The 21,793-nt window shown below is 43.8% G+C and overlaps 1 protein-coding gene and 1 long non-coding RNA gene across 2 annotated transcripts in view; one reads left to right on the forward strand and one right to left on the reverse strand.

Moving 5' to 3' along the window:
* Positions 1 to 21,793, reverse strand: part of LOC109550741 (uncharacterized) — a 265,141-nt gene that overhangs the window by 135,401 nt on the left and 107,947 nt on the right. The window lies entirely within an intron of this gene.
* Positions 18,441 to 21,793, forward strand: part of SLC28A3 (solute carrier family 28 member 3) — a 58,052-nt gene continuing 54,699 nt past the window's right edge. Inside the window, exon 1 of the mRNA XM_019940379.3 lies at positions 18,441 to 18,604. Within this exon, the coding sequence (XP_019795938.1) occupies positions 18,527 to 18,604 (78 nt within the window). The 5' untranslated portion in view covers positions 18,441 to 18,526. The remainder of the gene's footprint in view (positions 18,605 to 21,793) is intronic.

Here is a 21,793-nt window from a genome sequence, read left to right on the forward strand (position 1 = left end):
GAATCTATATGTTGTACATAGCAAGTCCCTGGAGAGATGATAAGCAGTGCAGATCCATGGGTCCTCCCCCAAAGACTTTTCCTTCTCTTGGTTTCTTGAGTCCGCCCTCTCCAGGCTCCTCTCCTACCTCACTGCCTGCACTTTCTCAGTCTCTTGAGTAATGGAGGCTTTGCTCAACCTAAGTTCAGAATATCTCAGCAATTTGTCCTAGGAACCTTTTCTTCTTTGTCTTTATACTAGTTGATTTCACTGTGTCCTGTGGCTTTAAATACCATTCAAAGGATCCATGAACTTGGCTGGGGGAAAATATCCTATTTTCACTAATCACTAACTGAAATTGAGTATTTCATTCATGAATAAAGGGGTCTGAGTACAATAGTATCGCAGTACCTGTGACTTTGTCACCAACAGAAATCAGAAACATTTTCATATTACATTACAATTTTTCCACATATCTAAAGATACCAATTCCTTTTTTATTACTTTGAGATTATGGTTGTTAATTTCTCAGATCTCAGATAATTAATTTAACAGATTTATCTTCTAGATCGGTTATTTACTGTATTAATACAGGAGCATATTATATTATGCTAGTGGTTTTACCAGACTGTCAAAGGGATGCACGGCATGAAAAGTTAATCACACCCGAGACTTCTCTGGTGGTGCAGTGGTTGGGAGTCCGCCTGCCAATGCGGGGGACGGGGGTTCGGGCCCTGGTCTGGGAGGATCCCACGTGCCGCGGAGCAGCTGAGCCCGTGAGCCACACGGCCCACGTGCCAGTGTTCGGCAGCAAGGACAAGCCACCGCGATGAGAAGCCCGTGCACTGCGGCGAGGAGTGGCCCCTGCTCGTCGCAACTGGAGAAAACCTATGCACAGCAATGCAGACCCAATGTAGCCAAAAATAAATAAATTTATTTAAAAAAAAAAGTTAATCACACCCGATTTAAATGAAGATAAGTCCTAAATTTCTACCTTCACCTTTGACTTTGCTCTAGCTCCAGCCTCATAAATTCAGTTCCACATGGGTGTCAAGTAGGCCTCTCATATGAACAATATAGAAACAGCTCTGTGGCTTCACACTTGCTCCTCTCCCAGTCTCCTCAGGTCTCCTCCCACTTGTTAAAGCCCCAGTTTTCTTTCTTTTTTGGCCTTGTGGGATCTCAGTTCCCGACCAGGGATAAAACCCGGCCCCCCCACCCCCCCGCAATGAAAGCACCGAGTCCTAACCACTAGACCGCCAGGGAATTCCCCTAAAGACCAAATTCTAACACCAAGTTAGTGTACTCTACTTTCACTCACCTTCAGAACAGCATCTGAAATTCCCTAGTCAATAAGCTTTAGTAATACAAAAAGCAGTAATAATCCGGATCTCACCCAGAAAAAGGCAAATGGACTCTTTTTTCTTTTTTCAGATGGATGCTTGTAATTGAAGAAAAGGGCATAATAGGATTGGAATGGCTAGTGTGAACCTCTTCAGCAAATTTCCAAACCAGAAATGTCCCTTAGTAATTACAAGAGAGATTAATTTTTTTTTTCCTGGAGCTGAAAATTTAGATGCTTCTATTGTCTATCCTTTTGAGGTCTACCCTAGGACCTAGGGTGGGACAGATCAGGGTGGGGCAGAGTGGAAGACAGAAACAGGTCCTTTAAAATGGGTTTATCCACGCCCAGCCAGCAGGACTCACAAGGCATTCTCCTTGGCGAGCTGGGGAGTGAACCTGGCGTCTGGCCCTCCATCCGACACACCAGAGAAGAGGCACCGGAGATCATTTGTGGTTCCCATGAGAACAGAATTTCCTTTCCTGAAATGCTTTTATTTGTGTAACTCAAAAAGTGTGCAATGGCCAGTAATCTGAATTAGCCCTGTGACCCTATTTGCAGGTTTATTCTTTTTTTTTTTTGGCCCGTGCATCGCGGCATGCGGGATCTTATTTCCTCAATCAGAGATCGAACCCGAGTACCCTGCAGTGGAAGCAGAGTCCTAACCACTGGACTGCCAGGGAATTCCCTGCAGGTTTATTCTTAAACGTCGGTCTTCTTTGGGATTAGTTGTTGACAATCAGCTCATTTAACAAGTGTTTCTTGAGGAGAAGGAAACTAACATTTACTGAGTGTCTACTCTGTTCCAGGCACTGTGTTGGGGGTTTTAAGTGTGTCTTCCATTTAATCCTCATAATGATATGTCAGAGCTCTTGGGATTAACCTTGGACCATTTTCATCCTGTTCACTCTACATGTCTATACGTAGTCAACTCACATTTCTATCTCCAGCTTGACTTCTGAGGGCCACGAACTGAACTCACTCAAACTTCCTTCACCACTTCTCCGCATCTACATGTTTAGATGCCCCATGAAGAATCTCATATATTTCCAAGACTCTCCTGCCCATCCCAGCCTCCCCAAACCATTAAACTCTACGATTGTCTATCCCAGTAAATGACAGAGAAATCATCTTTAAGGCTCTATATTTTTTTGGAATTGCCACTACCCATACCTTCTCCTTTACTGAAAATCTCCCAGTGGCTTCCATAGCTCTTAGAATAGAAGGCAGAGGCCTAAAGGGGACACCTCCAAGACTTTTGCTTTGTTTTCTGCCACTCTAGCCTCAAAGACCTTGCAGTTCTAGATTCCTTCCCAATCTAGGAACTTTATCTCCTCCCCTACTAGAGATTTAGCATGAGATTAGTCTTTAAGTTTTTTGCAATTTAATACATTAAAATGGGGCCTTTTTATTTATTCCTAGGCTCTATTATATGTTGTAGCTTTCAGCTTAGTCACAAAGACATTTTAATTCAGGTACCCTGGTTTAAACCTTGAATACATGGTTTAAAATGTGTATTCATATACATGCTTCCTCCCAAACACACCCCCAAATGGGATAATAGTACAAATATTGTTCCGCAACTCACTTTTTTTTTTTTTACATACTCTGCAGAATCTTTTATGTCAGTTCTTACAGACGTGGCTTATTCTAACTTCTATTTATTCTCTCACGGTATGAACGTACCATAATTCACCGTTTCCCCTATAAGCTGTTCTAATGTTTTTCTTTTATTAAGCCACCATGAATATCTTTGACCATATGTCCCTGAGGATTTGTGTATTTCTGTAAGATAGATTCTTACAAGTGGAATGTTGGATCATATGAAATGTGCCTTTTTAAATGTTTATCTGTTCCATCTGCCTGCCCCAAACCAAAGTCTAGAGCTGGAAGAAGTATTAGAGGGCATGTGGTCCATCATGCTTTGTAACAGGGAAGGAATCTTGAAACCAAAAGGTGACAAATGGAGATTAGAACAGGGTTAGGATGAGAGCACAGGGCTAGGGATACTGATCTGGAAAGTGGCTCAAAAGGTGACAGGGGAGGTGGGGAGAGGTGGGGAGTGGTCTGGGAACCTAGAGAGAAAGGTGACATCTAGAGAAGCAGCCACCTCCCCCCCGGGGGTGGGAGTGGGACAGGAGCACTTGGAATGAAGACAATCAGGCTAGAGAGAGGGTCAAGGAAAGAGCGGTGTCATTAGCAGAGCCAGGGCCCAGAGAAGTTAAGGAGAATGAGACCTAGGGATTTGGCCAGGAGGGTTTCTGGTAGAGGGATCTGACCTGAATACTTATCAATGATGTGTTTGAAATTGTCAACACAGAAACAAGTACCGTTTATTGCCTGTGTACGCATAAAGCCCCCTAAGCCACCCGACCCGTGAGGGCTTGAAGCCTGTTTCTACCCCGCAGGGTTTCTTCCCCTTGCCTCCTGCAACGCAGGAAACTGCATGTCTCTTCTGAACCAGTTCCTATGATCTGAAGTCCAAACGGGTTGAGTCAGCAAGTCCTCCGCGCCCCCACCCCCGCTTTGAGCCCCAAAAGCCTATGGGGTGGCCTCACTTAACACCCAAGCCCCACCCACCCGGCCAGACCACGCCCATCGGGACACGCCCACTCTGAATCACACCCGCTCTGGACCACACCCACAGCCTCCAGCAGACCTGTGAGTCAGGCTCACCTAGAGCCCCTAACTGCTTCACTCGCTTGCGTCTAGCGCCTGGTAGGCACCCTGCTTACTCAAAGGCGTGATGAATGACCTCTATAAGAATTATTAGAAAATGTCTTCTTTCTGGTTCATTATTTTGCACATTCATTCAAAAAACTCACTGAATTCTTAACAGCAAGAGACAGTACCACCTCCCACTGATGGAGAACTTACAGAGGTCTCTGCCTACTGCTAGGATCTGAGGAGAAACATTTGAAAAGACACAGCCTATGCGTCTAAGGATTGCAGAGACTGGCAGAGGAAATAAGCAAAGTAGATAATCACTACAAAGTGCATTTAGCTCTGGGTAAAATACCACTTTGCTAATCTTGTTTAATCCTCACAGCCACAAATAAATCTCAACATATACCAGAGGAATCAATGATACAAATGAAATTAAGTGGAGTGAACTCCACATGTGAGTTTTAAAATTCTCTATATAGCCCCTTCACTCCCTTTTAGCTTAGAATGATTTGGTTGCCCAGATCTCTGTGTCAAAACTTTCTTTTGCTCCTTCCATTGATTTTGCTTTGGTTCTGTATGCATGGAGAGAGTATGCTGCCTTGTGCAAATCATTTAAGGATGCAGACACTCAATGCAGTATAAAATGAAAATGCAGTATAAGAGGGGTGTGAAAGTTGGAGGTGTGTACCTAGGTAGGTGTACCTGGGAGGTAGGTGGATCCCAGGAGCCTGGTCCATGTCACCTGGAGCAGCCAAGAAGTCATCACCAAGGAGGAGGCCCTTGAGGGGAGAGGCTTAAAAGGTGGGGTGAGCTTTGCTTGGTGGATTGCAAGTGGACAATAAAGGGGGAGGTGAGGCTCTGGGGGTGATGTTCTATACAGAGAAATCACATGTGCAAAGCACTGTGGGAAAGTATAGCCTGATCTCAAGGGATCTTTAGCGTGACCTCAAGGAGTTCAGCATGGCTGATCATATTGTTGTTGGGGGATGAAAGATAATGCCATCTGGTGGGCGAGGACCAAGACTTTACCTACCTGGCTTAGGTTTTTTTTTTTCCTGTGAGCAATGGGGAAACCACTGAAGAATAGTGAGCAGGGGAGTGACATGATGAAATGTCCACATGTGAAATATTTCTTGGTCAGTCATGTGAAGATAAACTAGAATAAAAACTATAGGTAAGAAGTTGGCAAGAAAACTATGGCTATGGTTTAAGTGAGAGGAGGTGAGTGTCTGGGCAGGTATTGAAGGTGATTGAGAGTAAGACGTTAGAATAAATTAACAACCTAAACTCTCCCCCAAGTTTCCGACATGGGAAGCAGGGTGAATGGCAATGCCACATACAGATGAAAGAAAACAGGAATGGGAACCTGTTTGGGGGTTGATTTCAAGGTTGGTCACACTGAGTTGGAAGTACCTGTGAGATAGCCAAGTGGAGATGTTTCCAAATGTGGGTATGAAGCATCTGCCTTCTGCAAACTTGGACTTCATTGGCGTCTTTTCCTCATATCCTCCTACTCTCTCTCCACTGGTTCTTATGGGGTCACGGATCTTTAAGAATGACGATGAAAGCTCAAGATGCTTTCTCCAGAAAAGTACATGTGCATAAGAAAAATCCTTCTGTGTTTCTCCTTGATTCTCACACTAGTACCACACTCATAAGAGTTCTGACACCAGATGTCAGATACCAGCTGTGTGTCCTACAATTTAACTCAATTCTGACACTATCTACCTGGAGATAGCATCAAATCCCACAGGTTAAGGGCTCAGTCCCACAAGACCTCCCCCACTCCCATTTCAGATGCCAATCACGAGTCCAGGTTGTCACCTGTGCTTCTGACCAGCACAGGTTCCAACAGCATTTTCATCAGGTTGGATTAATTTGAAAACCCCAAGATTCTCCATGGCTTGGTCTTTCTTGTGACCGGCCTCCATCCAGAAGCCATCAAGGAGCCCACCCAGAGTTGCCTCAATAGAACAAAAGACTCTCTTAGTGCTTAGGAATTTACAAGAGTTTCAGGAGCTCTGTGCCAGGAAAGGGGAAGGAAGACCAAATACGTGTGTCTTATTATAAATCATATCACAACATGCATGCAAAATGCTTGGATGCCTTTGGGAGATTCCATTCATAGACCTTATCTGAGAAACTCTGTAAATCACATCCCTGTGTTAGAGTAGGAGGAAGCCCTAGGGACACTAACAAACACCCCACGGATGGGTGGAGGAAAAGGAGTGACAAAGGCCACTAAGAGGAACTGACCGAGGGAAGAGGGGTACCAGGAAAGGGCAGCGGAAGTCTAGGGTAACTGCAACCAAGGAGGGCAGAGATTCAGCATCAGAATAAGGACTGCAGGCTTCCCTGGTGGCGCAATGGTTGAGAGTCCACCTGCCGATGCAGGGGACGCGGGTTCGTGCCCCGGTCCGGGAAGATTCCACGTGCCTCAGAGCGGCTGGGCCCGTGAGCCATGGCCGCTGAGCCTGAGCTTCCGGAGCCTGTGCTCCGCAACGGGAGAGGCCACAACAGTGAGAGGTCCGCGTACAGCCAAAAAAAAAAAAAAGAATAAGGACTGCCCAGGGTTTAGGGATTTGCAGCAAGAAGGAGTCGCTAGTGACCTCAATGCATGAGGATCCTGTAGTGTGATCAGGCACACGATGAGGAGAAGTGACCTGCAGAGGAAGTGGATTTAGTGAGGTCATTATCCACAGATGGGCATTGAGTGCCCTGCATACCTGAAATGCTTTCACCTGTGACAAATAACCAATATTTACTAGTTCGAGTCTCTTGAGAAATGAAAGTCAGGTTTAAGAATAGAACACTTTGAAGAAAGAGTGAGGAGATCTGAGAAGGCAGTGAGTGGAGAAGAAAAATAGAATGTACGAAGAGACGTGAGTTACAAAGAGAATTGGTTGAGTTGGTCTATGTGGATTGTTGGAGGATGGAGGGAATGAAAAGTACCCACCCAACTGGGAAGGTATCTTGAGACCATTTAATCAACAGATCAGTTTATTACAGTTTAACTTATTCCCAGGGTGGGATCGGGCAGACAATGATCCGGAAGCATTCACAGATGCACTCCACACCACCAAGGGGCCGCTGGGACAATTTTATAGTTAACCCCAGGTATGGGGGTACGTGCTTGGAAACAGGATGTGCGTTCCTGAGTCAAGATGACTGATTGGGTAACTAGTCTCCTGGGCGCTGGGAATACGTCCGAGAAGGTCTTCATCATTGTTTGGGGACTAATAGCGCATAGAAACCACCTGGTCCTGATAATTAGTAAACAATATCTATTATCTACCAAGCCACTGACGACAGAGAAGTGATTTACTGCACAGTACAGGCCTGGGTAGGGTCAGCAGAAGGACAGGAAGAACTGTATGGGCCCAAGATGGCATCAGTCGTGTTAACAGCCATACATGGGTTCACAATTTTTTTTCCTTTAAAGACTAAATTTTGAGTCATTTTTCTATTCTACATGCAAAGTCAGAAATTAATAAACTTGGGAAAAGTCATTTCACTTACAGGCAATATATAAATAAGATATAATTTTCTCTCAGCAAAGATAGCAGAAATGTGTTTGGTGTATAAACTAAAGGAGAAAAAACATCATTGCTCAACTTTAAAAATATACATGCATTTAAATAACCCACATCTGCAGTGAGGCTAATCTGCTGCACATGGAGGCTATAACTGGAAAATGGATGAAAAGAGCAGCAGGAAACAATTTTTTTAAAAAAAGAAAAAACCTTATTGTGTAGAAGGGTGTGAAAACAGCCTTGTGCCTTGCTTCTTGGAATTAATGCTTCCTGTAGATAAATTACTAATTCTTCTTGGGGCAACATGGAAGGGCCCTTTTTTGCTGGATGTCACTGAGTGGACTCAAGCAAATGCCCTGAGCATCCATATTTCAGAGCTTCTCTTCACTTCTCGCTCATGATCTGGGTCCCCTGATGCGCTCCACACATCAGGCCCACTTCGCGGAAGTCTTCGGGCCTTAGCAGAACTTCCTGGATCAAGATTGCAAAGTTTCTCTGCATTTAGAAAATCCTATCCATCTTTTTCGTTGATTAATTTACAGTTATTTATAACTACATTCTTAGTTATAGTAACAGTAACAGCTAATGCTTCGATAGTCCTATGTGTCAACCATTAGTCGAAATGCTTTCCATACCAACTCACTCAATCTTATGAACATATGAATAAAGAGAGGGTGGCTGAGTTGTTGTCCAGGATCGCACAGGTAATAAGTGACAGAGCTGGAAATGAGCCCAGGTAATCTGCTCTTAACCACTACCACCTTGTTCTAATCAATATAGTCACCACACAGGAAGCACAAGAGTAGAATAATAAACAACCATGTTCCCACCAGCCAGAATTGATAACTAACTTTCAATCCAATTTGCTCTACGACACCTCTTTGTTAAAGAATCCAAATAGTGCACACAGCTAAACAATTCTTTCACCAAGGCCCCCATTGGCCACTGAACCAGCCTTCCTTGTCTTGCTCTGAAGAGGCAATCACTGTCACAAATTTAATTCCTGTTCTTCTAATCTGATCGGTAGTGATGTCACAGGCACTTTCTGGCAAACCAGTTCCCTCTATTATTACCTGATTGCTACCCGTCTCCTGTTTAAGGAATTCTAGGCTGCAAAACCTCCCACCAAAAACATCCTGCACTTGTTTACTTTTGCTTGAATTACCATTCTTGAACCAGGGATTGAGATAAAGACTACACAGAACTACAAGGACCGATAAGGCTCCACCTGGAGAAGTTTTAATGCTGAGGCTGGGCTGTGTGCAGAACATTCAGATAGGACAGGAGAGAAGCAAAGTGTGCCTTTACAGGAATTTAAAGAGCTGGGCTTCTGTCTCTGCCCCCAAGGCAAGAGCTCAAGGCAAAATTCTTGGCTTGGTCCCCAGGTCTTTCTCTTGCCTTCCAAGTCCCATAGAGCAAGACATGGATCTTTGTTTTGTTCACTGATGACTCCCAAGTGCCTCGAATAGTGCCTGGTTCATGATAGGCTCTCAGTAAATATGCGTTTGGGAGCTGAAGATGCCAAAAGCAGAAGGGGAACAGTGGGGAAAACTCAAGTCTTCAAGGCAGACAGCCTAGATTGGGTTGTCTGGCTCCAGCAGGATCCAGCTGTGTGACCCGGGGCACGGTGCTTAACTTCTGAGGCTCATCTGCTTTTATGGGTCTGGACAGGGAGGGCGCTCCATCGTGGTTCACTGGGGGGACAAAGCCTTTTACCAGGCAATTCTGCCTGGGGCACACCTTGCCCTGTCTGTGCTGTCTGCCAAGGCTGTGCTAAGTTTCCACTCCCTGATGTCCGCCTCACCCCACTCCGGAAGACCAAGACCTCAGCGCTGACAGGCTCCTTTGTGGTCAGCTGCCCTCATTTACGAGGAACAAAGAGAGGCAGGGCTTGGAATCTGAATTCCTGCTCACTTCCTGTGACTACACAGCACAGGGAGAGTTATGGGGAAAACCCAGACTGCAACAGAGAGTTGCACACACTGCACGTACTTACGAAGCTCTTACTCAGCCTTGACGTTTCCCTGACTCAAAACAGTCTTGGATGGAGACAAATGAATATAGCCATTTTACAGGACCTGAGCCCCATATTTTACAAAAACAATCACTATACCAAGCTGATAACTTTGTAAGGATTCTTGAACGATTAAATTACTATTTGCCAAACATTGACGATGTGTGAGGCACTGTTGTAGGTGCTGGGAATGCGTCAATGAACAAAACAAAGGTCTCTGCTGTCATGGAGCTTATGATCTAACAGGCAAGCAGGCAATCAGTGTAGTCAATAAGTACATTGTACTGTTTTATTAGGGGACAGGGCTATGGAATTTTTATTCTGGACTAAGAATTATGATCATAACAAATTTAAAGGATTTAGTGAACAAGTATTTGGAAGGAGTAGAGTCAGGGCAGCCCTCAGTTTTACTTTGGAAGATGTTAAGAAAAATAGGCCGGTGTCCTGCCTGCCGACTGGGGGAAACATCACATTTTATCTTACATGCATTGTGTCCCAGGTTTTAGAACACAGTCATGCTGAATGACACCTTCATACCCTGTTTTGCATCATCTTTCTTCCCCATATGGCACACATTTAAGGTCCCCTCCACCATGCCCACCTCTCTTCCAGGCTCATGGTGAGGAAACTGGAGGTCAGAGCCCTTGAGTGACTGACTCACTCAGGTCCTGCAGGTGGCTTAACAATGGGAGAGTCTGGAACCTGGTTCCTGACACCTTGATGGGTTCTCATACTTAGCCTGCTGGAAGTCTAGAATCTCATGGGCTGGACTGAGATGAGGACAGGAGAGGGGAGGTTATACACAGCAATTACAGCTGTAGTATTTACTACTACAACAACAATAGCTAATTTATTGAGTCTTGAAAGTGCCAGGCCCTGGTCCAGCAATTTGACAGATATTCTTATTTGGTCCTCACAAAACTCTAAGAGCTCTAGGAAACTGAGGCTCTGAGAGATTGCATACCCTGCTCAAGAACCCAACCTTGAAGAGGGGAAATAACGGGTTAGAACAGGCAGTCTAACTTCAGAGCTCTTGAGAGAAAAGACACAAAGACTTCCACATGCAAAAACAGAAGTGATGTGTACTTCACGTTGTCCCACATCAGACACTCATAATATCTGGTGGACCCACTGAAAACAAATTGCCCATATGCATTGAAACTGGCCTGATCTCTTTCTTCTGCTATTTCACTGTCCCCCATGCCAGAATGTCACCTGTGTGCCGTGACCTTGGTTCCATACGATATCCAGCACCCCACCAACTGTCCACTCAGTTATTTAAGACAAGCTGATCATCTTTGCTCAAGAGGTCTCCAAATCATGCTTTTCAAATCCCGTCATTCCTTTTATATTTGCTCTTGGCATTATATAAAGCATAGCTTCTCATCAGCTGGAGCTATTTGGTTACCTTGAAATGCAGTTCTTGCTGGATGATGTAAATGCTTACTTTTCTCCTTAACTTTCACAGTAAGGGATTAAACCTGCTTAAGTGGTGATAAATATGAGGGGGTTTTTCTAGAGTTTTCTATTTTAAGAATGGTTATGGACGTATGAATTTTCATAGACTTAATGTATTTCCGCTATAAACACTGTTCTTTTTGATGTTAAAATCATCTTGACTTTGACTACTTTTGAAGCCCTTTTCAGAGTATTCTTTTAGATACAACCTCCGGTTTAAAAATTTCCTTTTTGGAAGAAGTCATAGGTGTACCTGTCTGGTTCCTTTTAGGGGGACGGTATTTAGAAGCTGAGAACCAGGCCTTTAGAGCCCCTGTATAGCTGTGCTGTCTCTGTGCTGCCTCCAGGCCAGGCCCTGTGCTGGCACAGGGGATTCTGTGGCACACAAGACAGTCAGTGATCTCAACTAGAGGAGGTCTGGCAAGAAGATTGGGTGGTCTGGGGCAGCAACCCTGAGCAGCTGAGAGCTGAACAATGAGAATGAACCAGTCCAGGGGCTACACCAAGTTCAAGCGAAAATGCTCTGAGACCAGAACAGAGTCCCGAGGTCCTGGAAGATTTGTGAGCGAGAAAGAGAGTAGAACAAAATGAGGGGAAGCCCAGGAGGTCTGCCTGGGTCCTCCTGTAACACGACAATGACAAACAATATCTCAGTACGTGCAATCCTCACAAGAGGACGCTGGGAATAGGATTTCTTTTTTTTGCTTTTAGTAACTAAAATTTGTATTGAGCGAATGAATGGAAGTTACCCAGAATGATTATTTTGATGAGTGTGAAATAATGCTAATGAACGCTAACAAAGCAAATGATAAGTAACAAACCACATTGAACAGAAAAACTCAGAAACCAAGGTTCCCTTGCTTACTTTTACATAGTTTTGTGTGTTTGTGATTGTGATTGTTACATTGCATAAGTAGGACATAGTCTTTTCCTGCTCAGATTGTTTCCAGCGCAGTAGACTGAGTAGAATTCAATATCAATATTTCCCAGCATTCACAAATAATACTGCAACTTCCAGATGTTCTACCAACTGATGTAAGAACCTTGACACTATCTCAAGCTTCTGCCAATATGTGAAATAACTAGATAGTGATGGGTGAGGCTGAAAACGAGAGCTCAAGATGTGGTTTAAACATTTACTTTTAGACTTAGAGCAACTTTTAAGGACAACTTACAACTTTGGGGGTACGTCCTTAAGTTTTTTAAATTCAATGTCACTGACAATTACTTGGCATCTCTATAATTCTGAGTCACATAGCTTGACCTAGTAATGACAAATCTTACAGTTTTAGGGGTATGTTATATAAGAGGAAACCCCTATACCAAAAACCTTAACCTTTTTAGGTAGCAGAATCTTTGCTGTTGCTATTAAAAAATCCATCCCAACTCTGAACATAAATAATAAAATGTGTATGGAATCTGTATTTAACAACATGGGGGGAAATATGTGGGATAATATATAGTTTCAGAGATGTAAAAAATACACATTAGGGTTTCTGGGGAATTCCCTGGCAGTCCAGTGGTTAGGACTCCATGCTTTCACTGCCGAGGGTGCAGGTTCAATCCTGGTCAAGGAACTAAGATCCCGCAAGCCACGTGGCACAGCCAAATAAAGAAATAAAGAAATAAATTAGGGTTTCTGGGGCAGTGAGTGGGCAGGCTGGGGTTGGGGGAGTGGGTGCTGAGTGTTAGGATGACACCTGGCTCTGTCTGCTGGCCGCAGCCCCACAGCTCTACTTCCTCAAAGGGGGATATGAGACCTTCTAACTGGAATATCCTGAGTGTTGCATGGACATAAAACCCATTTCACAAGAGAAGGTTGAGACTAAGAGTGCCCTCATTAGACCGAGTGAGAAACCAGTGCTCACTTCAGCTATAGGCCAGCTTCTGAGCAGGGCAGCCCTGTTGCAATCCTTCTATTCCTCAACCTTGGTGGCAGGAGATGCCAGGAGGAAAATTGTACCTACTGTGTATTCTGGGTCAGTGGCATTGAAAACGGTCATTTCCCCAGCTTGCTCTCCTTATATGTGCCTGTCTCATCTCTGTGACACTTGTTTTCTTCCCTGCCCCTGGGAGTACTCTTCAAGATATTGACTTCTGAGGTTCACAGATTTCACAATTTGATACTATTTTTTCTGTCTATAAACCATTTCTCCTGGAGAAAAGGAAATTTCTTAAAATCCATATGGAGGTGAAGAAAAGCAGTATGTTATTGGTTGTTCTTTTTTACAGTGCAAAATAAAAAGAGGAAAAAAATATATATATATAAATTAACAATTTCCCTGCCCACACACATAACTGACAAGGAGGTTAAGTTTATAATTTGCATATATAATAATTCACAAAATGTCTTTTTGTATCTTTTTTACTTTGATATAATTTCAAACTTATAGAAAACTTTCAAGAATAACAAAAACTCTCATCATTTAATCAGATTCACCATTAACATAATGCCTCATTTGCTTTATTTATTCTCTCTCATCTCATATACATTTACACGCTGCTTTGTTTCTGAACCATTTGGGAATAAATACAGACATCATACTCCTTTATTCCTACATACTCCAATGTCTATTTCGTAAGGACGTTCTCTTGCATAACAACAGTATCATTATCAAGATGAGGAAATTTAAGATTGATACATTACTATGACCAAAATTCAAATTTGGTCAATTGTCCCTACATTGTCCTATAAGTTATAACAAACCTTTCCCTTGGTCCAGGACTCACTCCAGGATGATGTGTTGCATTTATCTGTAAAATATCTTTGGTATTCTGTAATCTGGAATGGTCCTCTGGCTTGTTTGTCTTTTATGACCATAACAATTTTGAGGAATACAGGCCAGTTATTTTATAAAACATCCCTCAATTGGCCCTAATGTCTTTCTGATTAGACTCAGGTTATACATTTGGGACAGTAATACCACAGGAATGATGTTGTGTCCTGCTCAGTGCATCTTATCAAGAGGCACAGAATGTCACTTTTCCCCATTTTTGCTGACCGTTTGGGTAAGGTGGTGTCTTCCAGTTTTCACCATTATAAAGTTCTCGTATTCTTTTTCTTTGATTAATATGTAATTGGTGGGGAGACACTAAGAGACATGTAAATGTCCTTCTCATCAAATTCTGCCAGCCACTAGCTTTAGCATCCATTCATGATTCTTGCCATCATGGTAGCAAAACAGTGAAGAAAACATATTTGAGTTTTCTCTTTCGCATATTTCTCTCTTTCTCATATTTCTCTTTTCGAGAGATTGCAATATTTTTTTCCAGTAGCAGCCTTATTTAGCTGACCATCCCACCCACCATTCCCTCACAAACCGTGTCTTGTTTTCTCATCTGTGAAAAGGGACAAAGAATGTTTCCCCTAGGTTGCCTTTTGGGGCGCTGCTGGCAGGTTTGCCCTGGAATCTTGAGTGTATGCGTTCTTCCTACAGAGCACCAGGCACTTATCATGCGATACCATATCAAACCCACCCAGCAGGCCTGTTATAAGGTGGGCACAACTATGAACCTCGTTTTGCAGGTAACAACAGATGTTTAGAGAGGATACCTGTGAGTAACTTGCCTGAGGTTCCAGCTAGTTGGCTTTAGTAAAAGGCAGAGCCTGGGTTGGCAGCTAGACTGAGTCCAGAGCCTACGTGCTTAACTGCTACCTTATACTCATCCAAAACAGACTCATGGCTTGCTCGTGGCAGGGACAAGAGTAGGATGAGCTGGGCAAGGTGCCTGGGGTGCAAAATTTAAGAAGGCTCCCACTCTCAGGTCCTGACCCTGTGCCCGCATGATACTGAGAGTGAGTGTCCCCTTAAAATGTGCACCCTAGGCTCACTTCGCCCTCCTCCAAGCCCTGGTTCTTGGGGAGGGCCGGCCAGTGGGAATTGGCCTCCGTCACAGTTCATTGTACAGCTCACATATATTCCTGGGATACCTGGGAAGGTAGGGATTTCCAGTTTCTCCCTTTGGTCAATGGACAAACTATTCAGCCTTGAGCCTGATCTGTTCTAAGCAATGCTAAGCACAGAGACTACGATGAGTACCATCCCTGCCCTCCTATAGCTTGCAGATCTAAGCATTCACTTCCAGGGGAATAAATATGACAGGTCAACACTTGGGCCTTCTTAAGAATCACCTTGGGCTTCACTGGTGGCGCAGTGGTTGAGAGTCCGCCTGCCGACGCAGGGGACACGGGTTCGTGCCCCGGTCCTGGAAGATCCCACATGCCGCGGAGCGGCTGGGCCCGTGAGCCATGGCCGCTGAGCCTGTGCGTCCGGAGCCTGTGCTCCAGGACGGGAGAGGCCACAACAGTGAGAGGACCGCGTACCGCAAAAAAAAAAAAAAAAAAATCACTTCAATGTGCATTGGCACATTTTTTGAGGATTTCAAAGTACACAAATGGATTAAACTCTGCTGTCTTGACAACCTCATTGTTTTCCCTTTTCATTAACCTTTTTGCATTTATCTTGGTTATGGTTTGCTTTCCCTACTAACAGAATGAATACTTTGGGGTATTAATTCAGTTGTGCTTCCCTTGGGCTTTATTTCCTTTCAGAACTTAGCTCTTGACAGGACCAGGTTTCAGAAGCATGGGCTCAAATTACAACGTTGCCACTTAGTACTTACGTTCTTGGAAAAGTCAGTTTGTCCCCTGAGACTCAAGTGTTCCATTGGTCCACCAATGTGCCAAGATCATCTTTCCCAGGATTCTAAGTAAAGTGATACAGATGCCAAGTAATCTTAAATCACAGGTGCCATTACCCAGGCAGCAGATGCTGTGCCTGGCCTTTCCTAGTACCAACTGTATAGTGGGGGTGTTGAAAAGCAAAATCTAACTACAAAGGTGATTTTGTTGGAAAAACATCCCAAAGTATTTTCTATTTCAAATACACATTATTACTTTTTTTCTTTCTTGGATGATCTGAAAAATTCAAGTTGGTTAATCAGATTAAGCTTTGCAGCCATCCCAGGATTACATTTTTGGTTTATTAAACTACTTCAAGATGTATTTAAAAAATGTTATTCTGTAGTACGTGAAATGTCCTTCCAGGGAGGACAGTGGGAGCAGAGAAAAATTATGAAACATATAATACATTGTTCTCAACGTGGGACAATTTTTTAAAATTAATTTTACTCTTTTTGGAAACACTGTCACCAAAAGGAAAAGAATGACCTCACTATAGAACTACATGTATGAAGCAAGACCTACTATCATGTATTTATAATTTTTTTACTTTCACATTTTTAATAAATTTGAAGGGGGTAGGGAGGTTTTTCATTAATGGGTTGGTATATATACAGCCCATGGGTCTTTGGTCTAAAAGCCAACTCTTAGGGAATGGAATAGGACATAGAAATCATTTGATTAAAAAGTCTAGTGATTCGGTTGCTACGCAATGGTTGCAAAGTTTAAAACTGAGTTTGAGGGACCCTGCAATGAAAATAGCTCAGACACAGAGGAGTTAAGAGACAGTTTCTCAGGCCTTGGCTCAGTTATTCCTTACAAATAACGATTCTGCATGACTAGGGAATGATTTAATATGCAATCTTGGAAAGTTGAAAGGTTGATTTTCTGGTCACAATTTCTATTCCAAATTGGGCAAAATGAGCCATCGCTTCTACCAAGGTACCATCATTTCTAGTGATAGTCCCATGAATCAAGTTAATTCTTGTGCTGCCAGGAAAGTCGGAATTTTCATTAGATCTAAAAGCTCTTAACCATAGGTTTCAGATAGGTAGCATTTTAAGTTAATACTTCTCTGGAAATGACCATCTTTTTTTTTTGCATTTTAGCATCCAAGTTGTATGTGCAATTTGCTCTAATTAGGTCTCAATTTTTCCTATTAGCTGTTATTGCTGGAGAATGAAATGGGCAGGTCATTGTGTCTTTTAATCAACGCTGTAGTGTGATCTTGCTTGCACCATGACCTGCTCTCAAACATGCTTGTATCTTTTCAAACATACTGTCTGTAGCCTAGGGGCAGAGAAAACATAGGATTGTTGCATTTTAAAAGGTTCATATAACAATAGCTGCAAGAATGTCAGACATTTGAGTTACGTTTCTGCAATTACAACCATAAGTACAAGAATGAAGGTTTTTCTTCTTCTCTGGAGAATAAGGATCCTCCCTAACCTTAAACTAGATTGAGTCTTGAGCAGCCATAGACAATACATAAATGAATGGGCATGTTTGTGTTCCCACAAAATTTCATATATGGACACTGAAATTTGAATTTCATAGGGTTTATTTGTATCATGAAATAGTCATCCTTTCGATTTTTTCCAACCATTTTAAAAGCTAGAAACCATTCTTAGCTCTGGGGCTGCATAAAAACAGGCAACAGGCTGGGTTTAACTCTTGAGCTGAGTTGTAGTTTGCTGCAGTAAGTGGCAGAGTCAGGATTTGAACCCAGGCAGTATGGGTCCAGTGAGCTCTTAACATATATATTATATATTATATTATATGTAATACATATATGTTAACATATATATATATTCAATATGATGATAATGATAGTAAATCACGCTCTTTATAGAAAATCTAGCAAAGGATGAAAGAGAAAATAGCAACCACCCACAAAACCACACCCCAGAAATAACCACGAGTAATATTTGATGTTTTCTTTCCATTCTTTTGTCTACTATATGCAGTATTCAGTTTATAAATTTTAGTTTTTCACTTATAAACATTTTTCACATTTCCACACAGGCCACACAATTATAATAATTAATGGATATGTGAGAGTTCATTTTAAATGTACTAGGGGAAATTGCTATTTTGAAAAAAATCCTACAGCTAATAATTTCATAAAGCAAAGAATCTTTTGATTAAGTTGGTCACTTTTCATTTACCTGCCACATCTTTGCATTTCTAGGAGTTGGATTTTTTAAAAGCAACCTTGATTGCAGACAGCAGTAAAAAGGCTTTGGAATCCACCAGACCTGAATTTGACTTCTCACTGACCCTTTATTGGCCAAATGGCCCTGGGCAAACCGTCAGTTTTTGTTAATCTGAGGTGTTAACTGAGATGATGTTCAGGGACACCTCAGTTTTCCCTTGTTCCGAAGAGAAACCAAGACCACTATATATAATGTCCCAAGCAGGGACCGAGCACAGAATTCTGCTCACTTGGTAGCAGCCAGTACTTATGTTCCCTGCCACCAACCACTCCCAGTGCCCAGCACCAGCACAGGAAATAGATTCCTTCCCTCAACACTGTAGAGAAAATGTCCTTTTCTGTTTTGAGCAGCACAGGAGTCTTCTTCCTGGAGCGTAAATGGGCCCGCGGGAATGAGTATAAGAAGAAGGATTAATGAGGTGGGTGGACCTGATCTGGAAGTGCCCACCCCGCCCCTTGCCACTCCTGCCTCAACCCAACCAGGAGACTTTGGTCGAAGTTTCCAAACTGAAGCAGTGTCCAGGTTCCTACAATAGCAGGTGGCATCCTGACCTAAGCAGAGGCAGTGTTCTATTTCACAGGTACAGGGGATCTCCAGCCCAAACATCTGAAAAGAATTCGGAGCCCAGCCAAATCCATGAGCAGCAAAAACTCTTTGGAGCTGCAGAGGATGGCAGCACTCACAGCCGAGGGCTGCAGCAACACTGGCTTTCAGGTGAGCAGACCTTTCCTCTTGTTTCAGACCAAGGAAATGGAAGTAATGCTCTTTCCTTGCCTTTCTGGCAAGTTTCTTAACTACAGCAGAGGGCTTCTTGGAACGCAATAAGATTTTTAGTGGCACTCTTTAAGCCTATTATTCTTCCTTCTTGGGTTCTTCTCAGGTTGACAAACCTGAAAAGTCTCTTAACCGAAACTGTTTTGGTCCCTGCCACTTCAAGACAAGATTGTCCTCTCCTACTTGTGTTTAGGGCTCATATGGCACAGATATAGTTTTGTTTTGTTTTTTTATGTATTTATTTATTTATTTTTGGCTGTGTTGGGTCTTCATTGAGGTGCATGGGCTTCTCCTTACGTTGGCTTCTCTTGTTGCAGGGCACGGGCTCTAGAGCGCAGGCTCGGTAGTTGTGGCGCACGGGCTTAGTTGCTCCGCGGCATGTGGGATCTTCCCGGACCAGGGCTCGAACCCGTGTCCCCTGCATTGGCAGGCGGATTCTTAACCACTGCGCCACCAGGGAAGTCCACAGATATAGTATTTACCTACAGACAGTTTCCCAAAGAACTGGTGAGAGGGGAAGAATGGGGAAGAATCCAGATCCTGGTTGTAGTTAGCACCTCAGGGTCCCTTTCTCTTAAACCAGGTCTCAGAGCCCCTGTCAGATGGTGGCCTGGGTACCTGCCCTGCTGCAGGGGGCAGGTACCCAAATCATCTCATGTCATCATCCAAAACTCACTGAGTGGTTAACACTGCTTGGCCCAGGGCTAGGTACCACAGAAGTCCTGTCACCATAAATCACCAGGCTTTTATCTGACTGGGTCTGGAATGGGGATTTTTCAGGGCTGTACCCAAGTATACTTCTTCTTCTTTTTTTTTTTTTAAAGCACTGAAGTAGCTTACTTCCCTGCCTCGAATTAGAATGAAATACATATTTTAAAAAATTTATTTATTTATCTATTTTTGCTGTGTTGGGTCTTCGTTTCTGTGCGAGGGCTTTCTCCAGCTGTGGCAAGCGGGGGCCACTCTTCATCGTGGTGCGCGGGCCTCTCACTATCGCGGCCTCTCTTGCTGCAGAGCACAGGCTCCAGACGCGCAGGCTCAGTAATTGTGGCTCACGGGCCTAGTTGCTCCGCGGCATGTGGGATCTTCCCAGACCAGGGCTCGAACCCGTGTCCCCTGCATTGGTAGGCAGACTCTCAACCACTGCGGCACCAGGGAAGCCCCCGGGAAGCCCCCGGGAAGCCCCCAAGTATACTTCTTTTCCTAACCTGACACTCAACATGGGAAGCTCACATGAGCAGGTGTCAGCAATCCCTTGGGCTTCAGCTTCAATAAACAGGCAAAACAAACGTTTAGGCACTAACAAAGAAAGGAACAAGGAAGGTAAAAGGGCTTTGACTCAAGTTGACTCAAGTCCTGAGTCTTCTACTCACAAGTTATTGTAACTTCCTTGATCTTCGGTTTAGTTATCTGTGCATGTGTCACAGTCATGCTTATCTCATAGATTATAAGTGTAGGGGATGAAAGATCTTACCCTCTACCCTCTCTAATGTTCAGTTCCTGAGGTCTGTGAATTAAACTGACAAATGGCAGATAAACAGGAGCAAAGGCATATTAATAAAAATATTTATTAATATTTTTAATTTTTTGTACACATAAAAGTGACAGAAAAGAAGGCTTCACAGGAAAGAAGGGAACATCCCAAAGAAGCAGTAAGATTCAGAGGCTTATATACTATTTTAAAAAGGAGATAAGGGCTTCCCTGGTGGCGCAGTGGTTGAGAGTCCGCCTGCCGATACAGGGGACACAGGTTCGTGCCCCGGTCTGGGGAGATCCCACATGCTGCGGAGCGGCTAGGCCCGTGAGCCATGGCTGCTGAGCCTGTGCATCCGGAGCCTGTGCTCCACAATGGGAGAGGCCACAACAGTGAGAGGCCCGCGTACCGCAAAAAAAAAAAAAAAAAAAAAAAAGGAGTTAAATTGTGGAGAAGTGACTAGACAAAGGAAAGAGTGGTTGGGCTCTTAGGGCGAATAAATTGTGGGAAAGTGATGAGGAAATATATGGAGGTAACTACTGGAAGATAAGGTTTGACCATGAGGTATCTCCTCGCCATCTCTGTCTCCAGTGATTATGGTTGTTCTTTGTCTGTTATGGGAGAGGGCAACACTCGCACGAGGGAAAATTATGCCCTGTTTTTAAGCAGATAGAGGAAGAGAAGAGATATCTTCTAAGAATTATTTTGAACTGAAGGCAAATGAGAAAAGGCAGACACAGAAAGAGCTCTCGGCTCTTCCTCTATCTGCTTAAATATGGCATATTTAAGCCAAAGTGGCATATTTGGAGTGGCATATCCTGACCGCCATCATAAGTGAGAAAAAAGCATAAAGCAGGAGCCTTTTCTGATTCAAAAGAATGGAAGGGTTGGAGTGGGATAAAGGGTCAAAGTGAATATGGCAGCAAGAGAAAGGCATCTGCAGTGGAGAAGGGTGGCTGTTGCCAGCAGCTAGCTGCCCATGCTCAGTGAGCAAGACACAGAGCCCCTGAAAGCCGCCCTGTTTTCTATCCCTCACACTCTTCTCCCGCAGCAGAGCATCTCCAGGCCTCAGGGTGCAGAGCAGTGCCTCTCAAACCCCGCAGAGTACCACACACCAGCACCAACAAGCGCTGACCAGGTTATTCGTCCAGTGCTTCTCCTTCAACGAGAATTTCCAGAGACACGTATTTACTCAGCAAGATTGTTAACTGCCCCCTGGATGTGGCCCCTGCTAGAGAGGGAGACGAGTTCAAGAAGGAATAATATGCTAATCTTGCATCACAGATGTTCGGAGAACATCAGTTAGAGCTTAAGGGTGGGCAGGGATTTCCCAGTTGAACAGGGAGGGGCGTCAGCAGAGCATCACAAATAAAGAGAACTGTCTGTACCCAGGCCTAGGGGCCTGAAACAGCCTGTGTGCTTGGGGTAGAGAAGATGCGGACCTGGGGCTGGGGAGTAGGGAAAGGGGGCAGGCTGGCGTCAGATCACGTGGCCTAGGCATTTGAGAAGAAATCAATCAACATCTACACTCTCGGAAATTCCCTGGAGGTCCAGTGGTTAGGACTCCACACTTTCACTGCTGAGGGCCCAAGTTCAATCCCTGGTGGGGGAACTAAGATCCTGCAAGCCACGCAGAGCAGCCAAAAAAAAAATCT

The sequence above is a fragment of the Tursiops truncatus genome, chromosome 6 (assembly GCF_011762595.2).
Source record: "Tursiops truncatus isolate mTurTru1 chromosome 6, mTurTru1.mat.Y, whole genome shotgun sequence".
Classification (NCBI taxonomy): Eukaryota; Metazoa; Chordata; class Mammalia; order Artiodactyla; family Delphinidae; genus Tursiops; species Tursiops truncatus.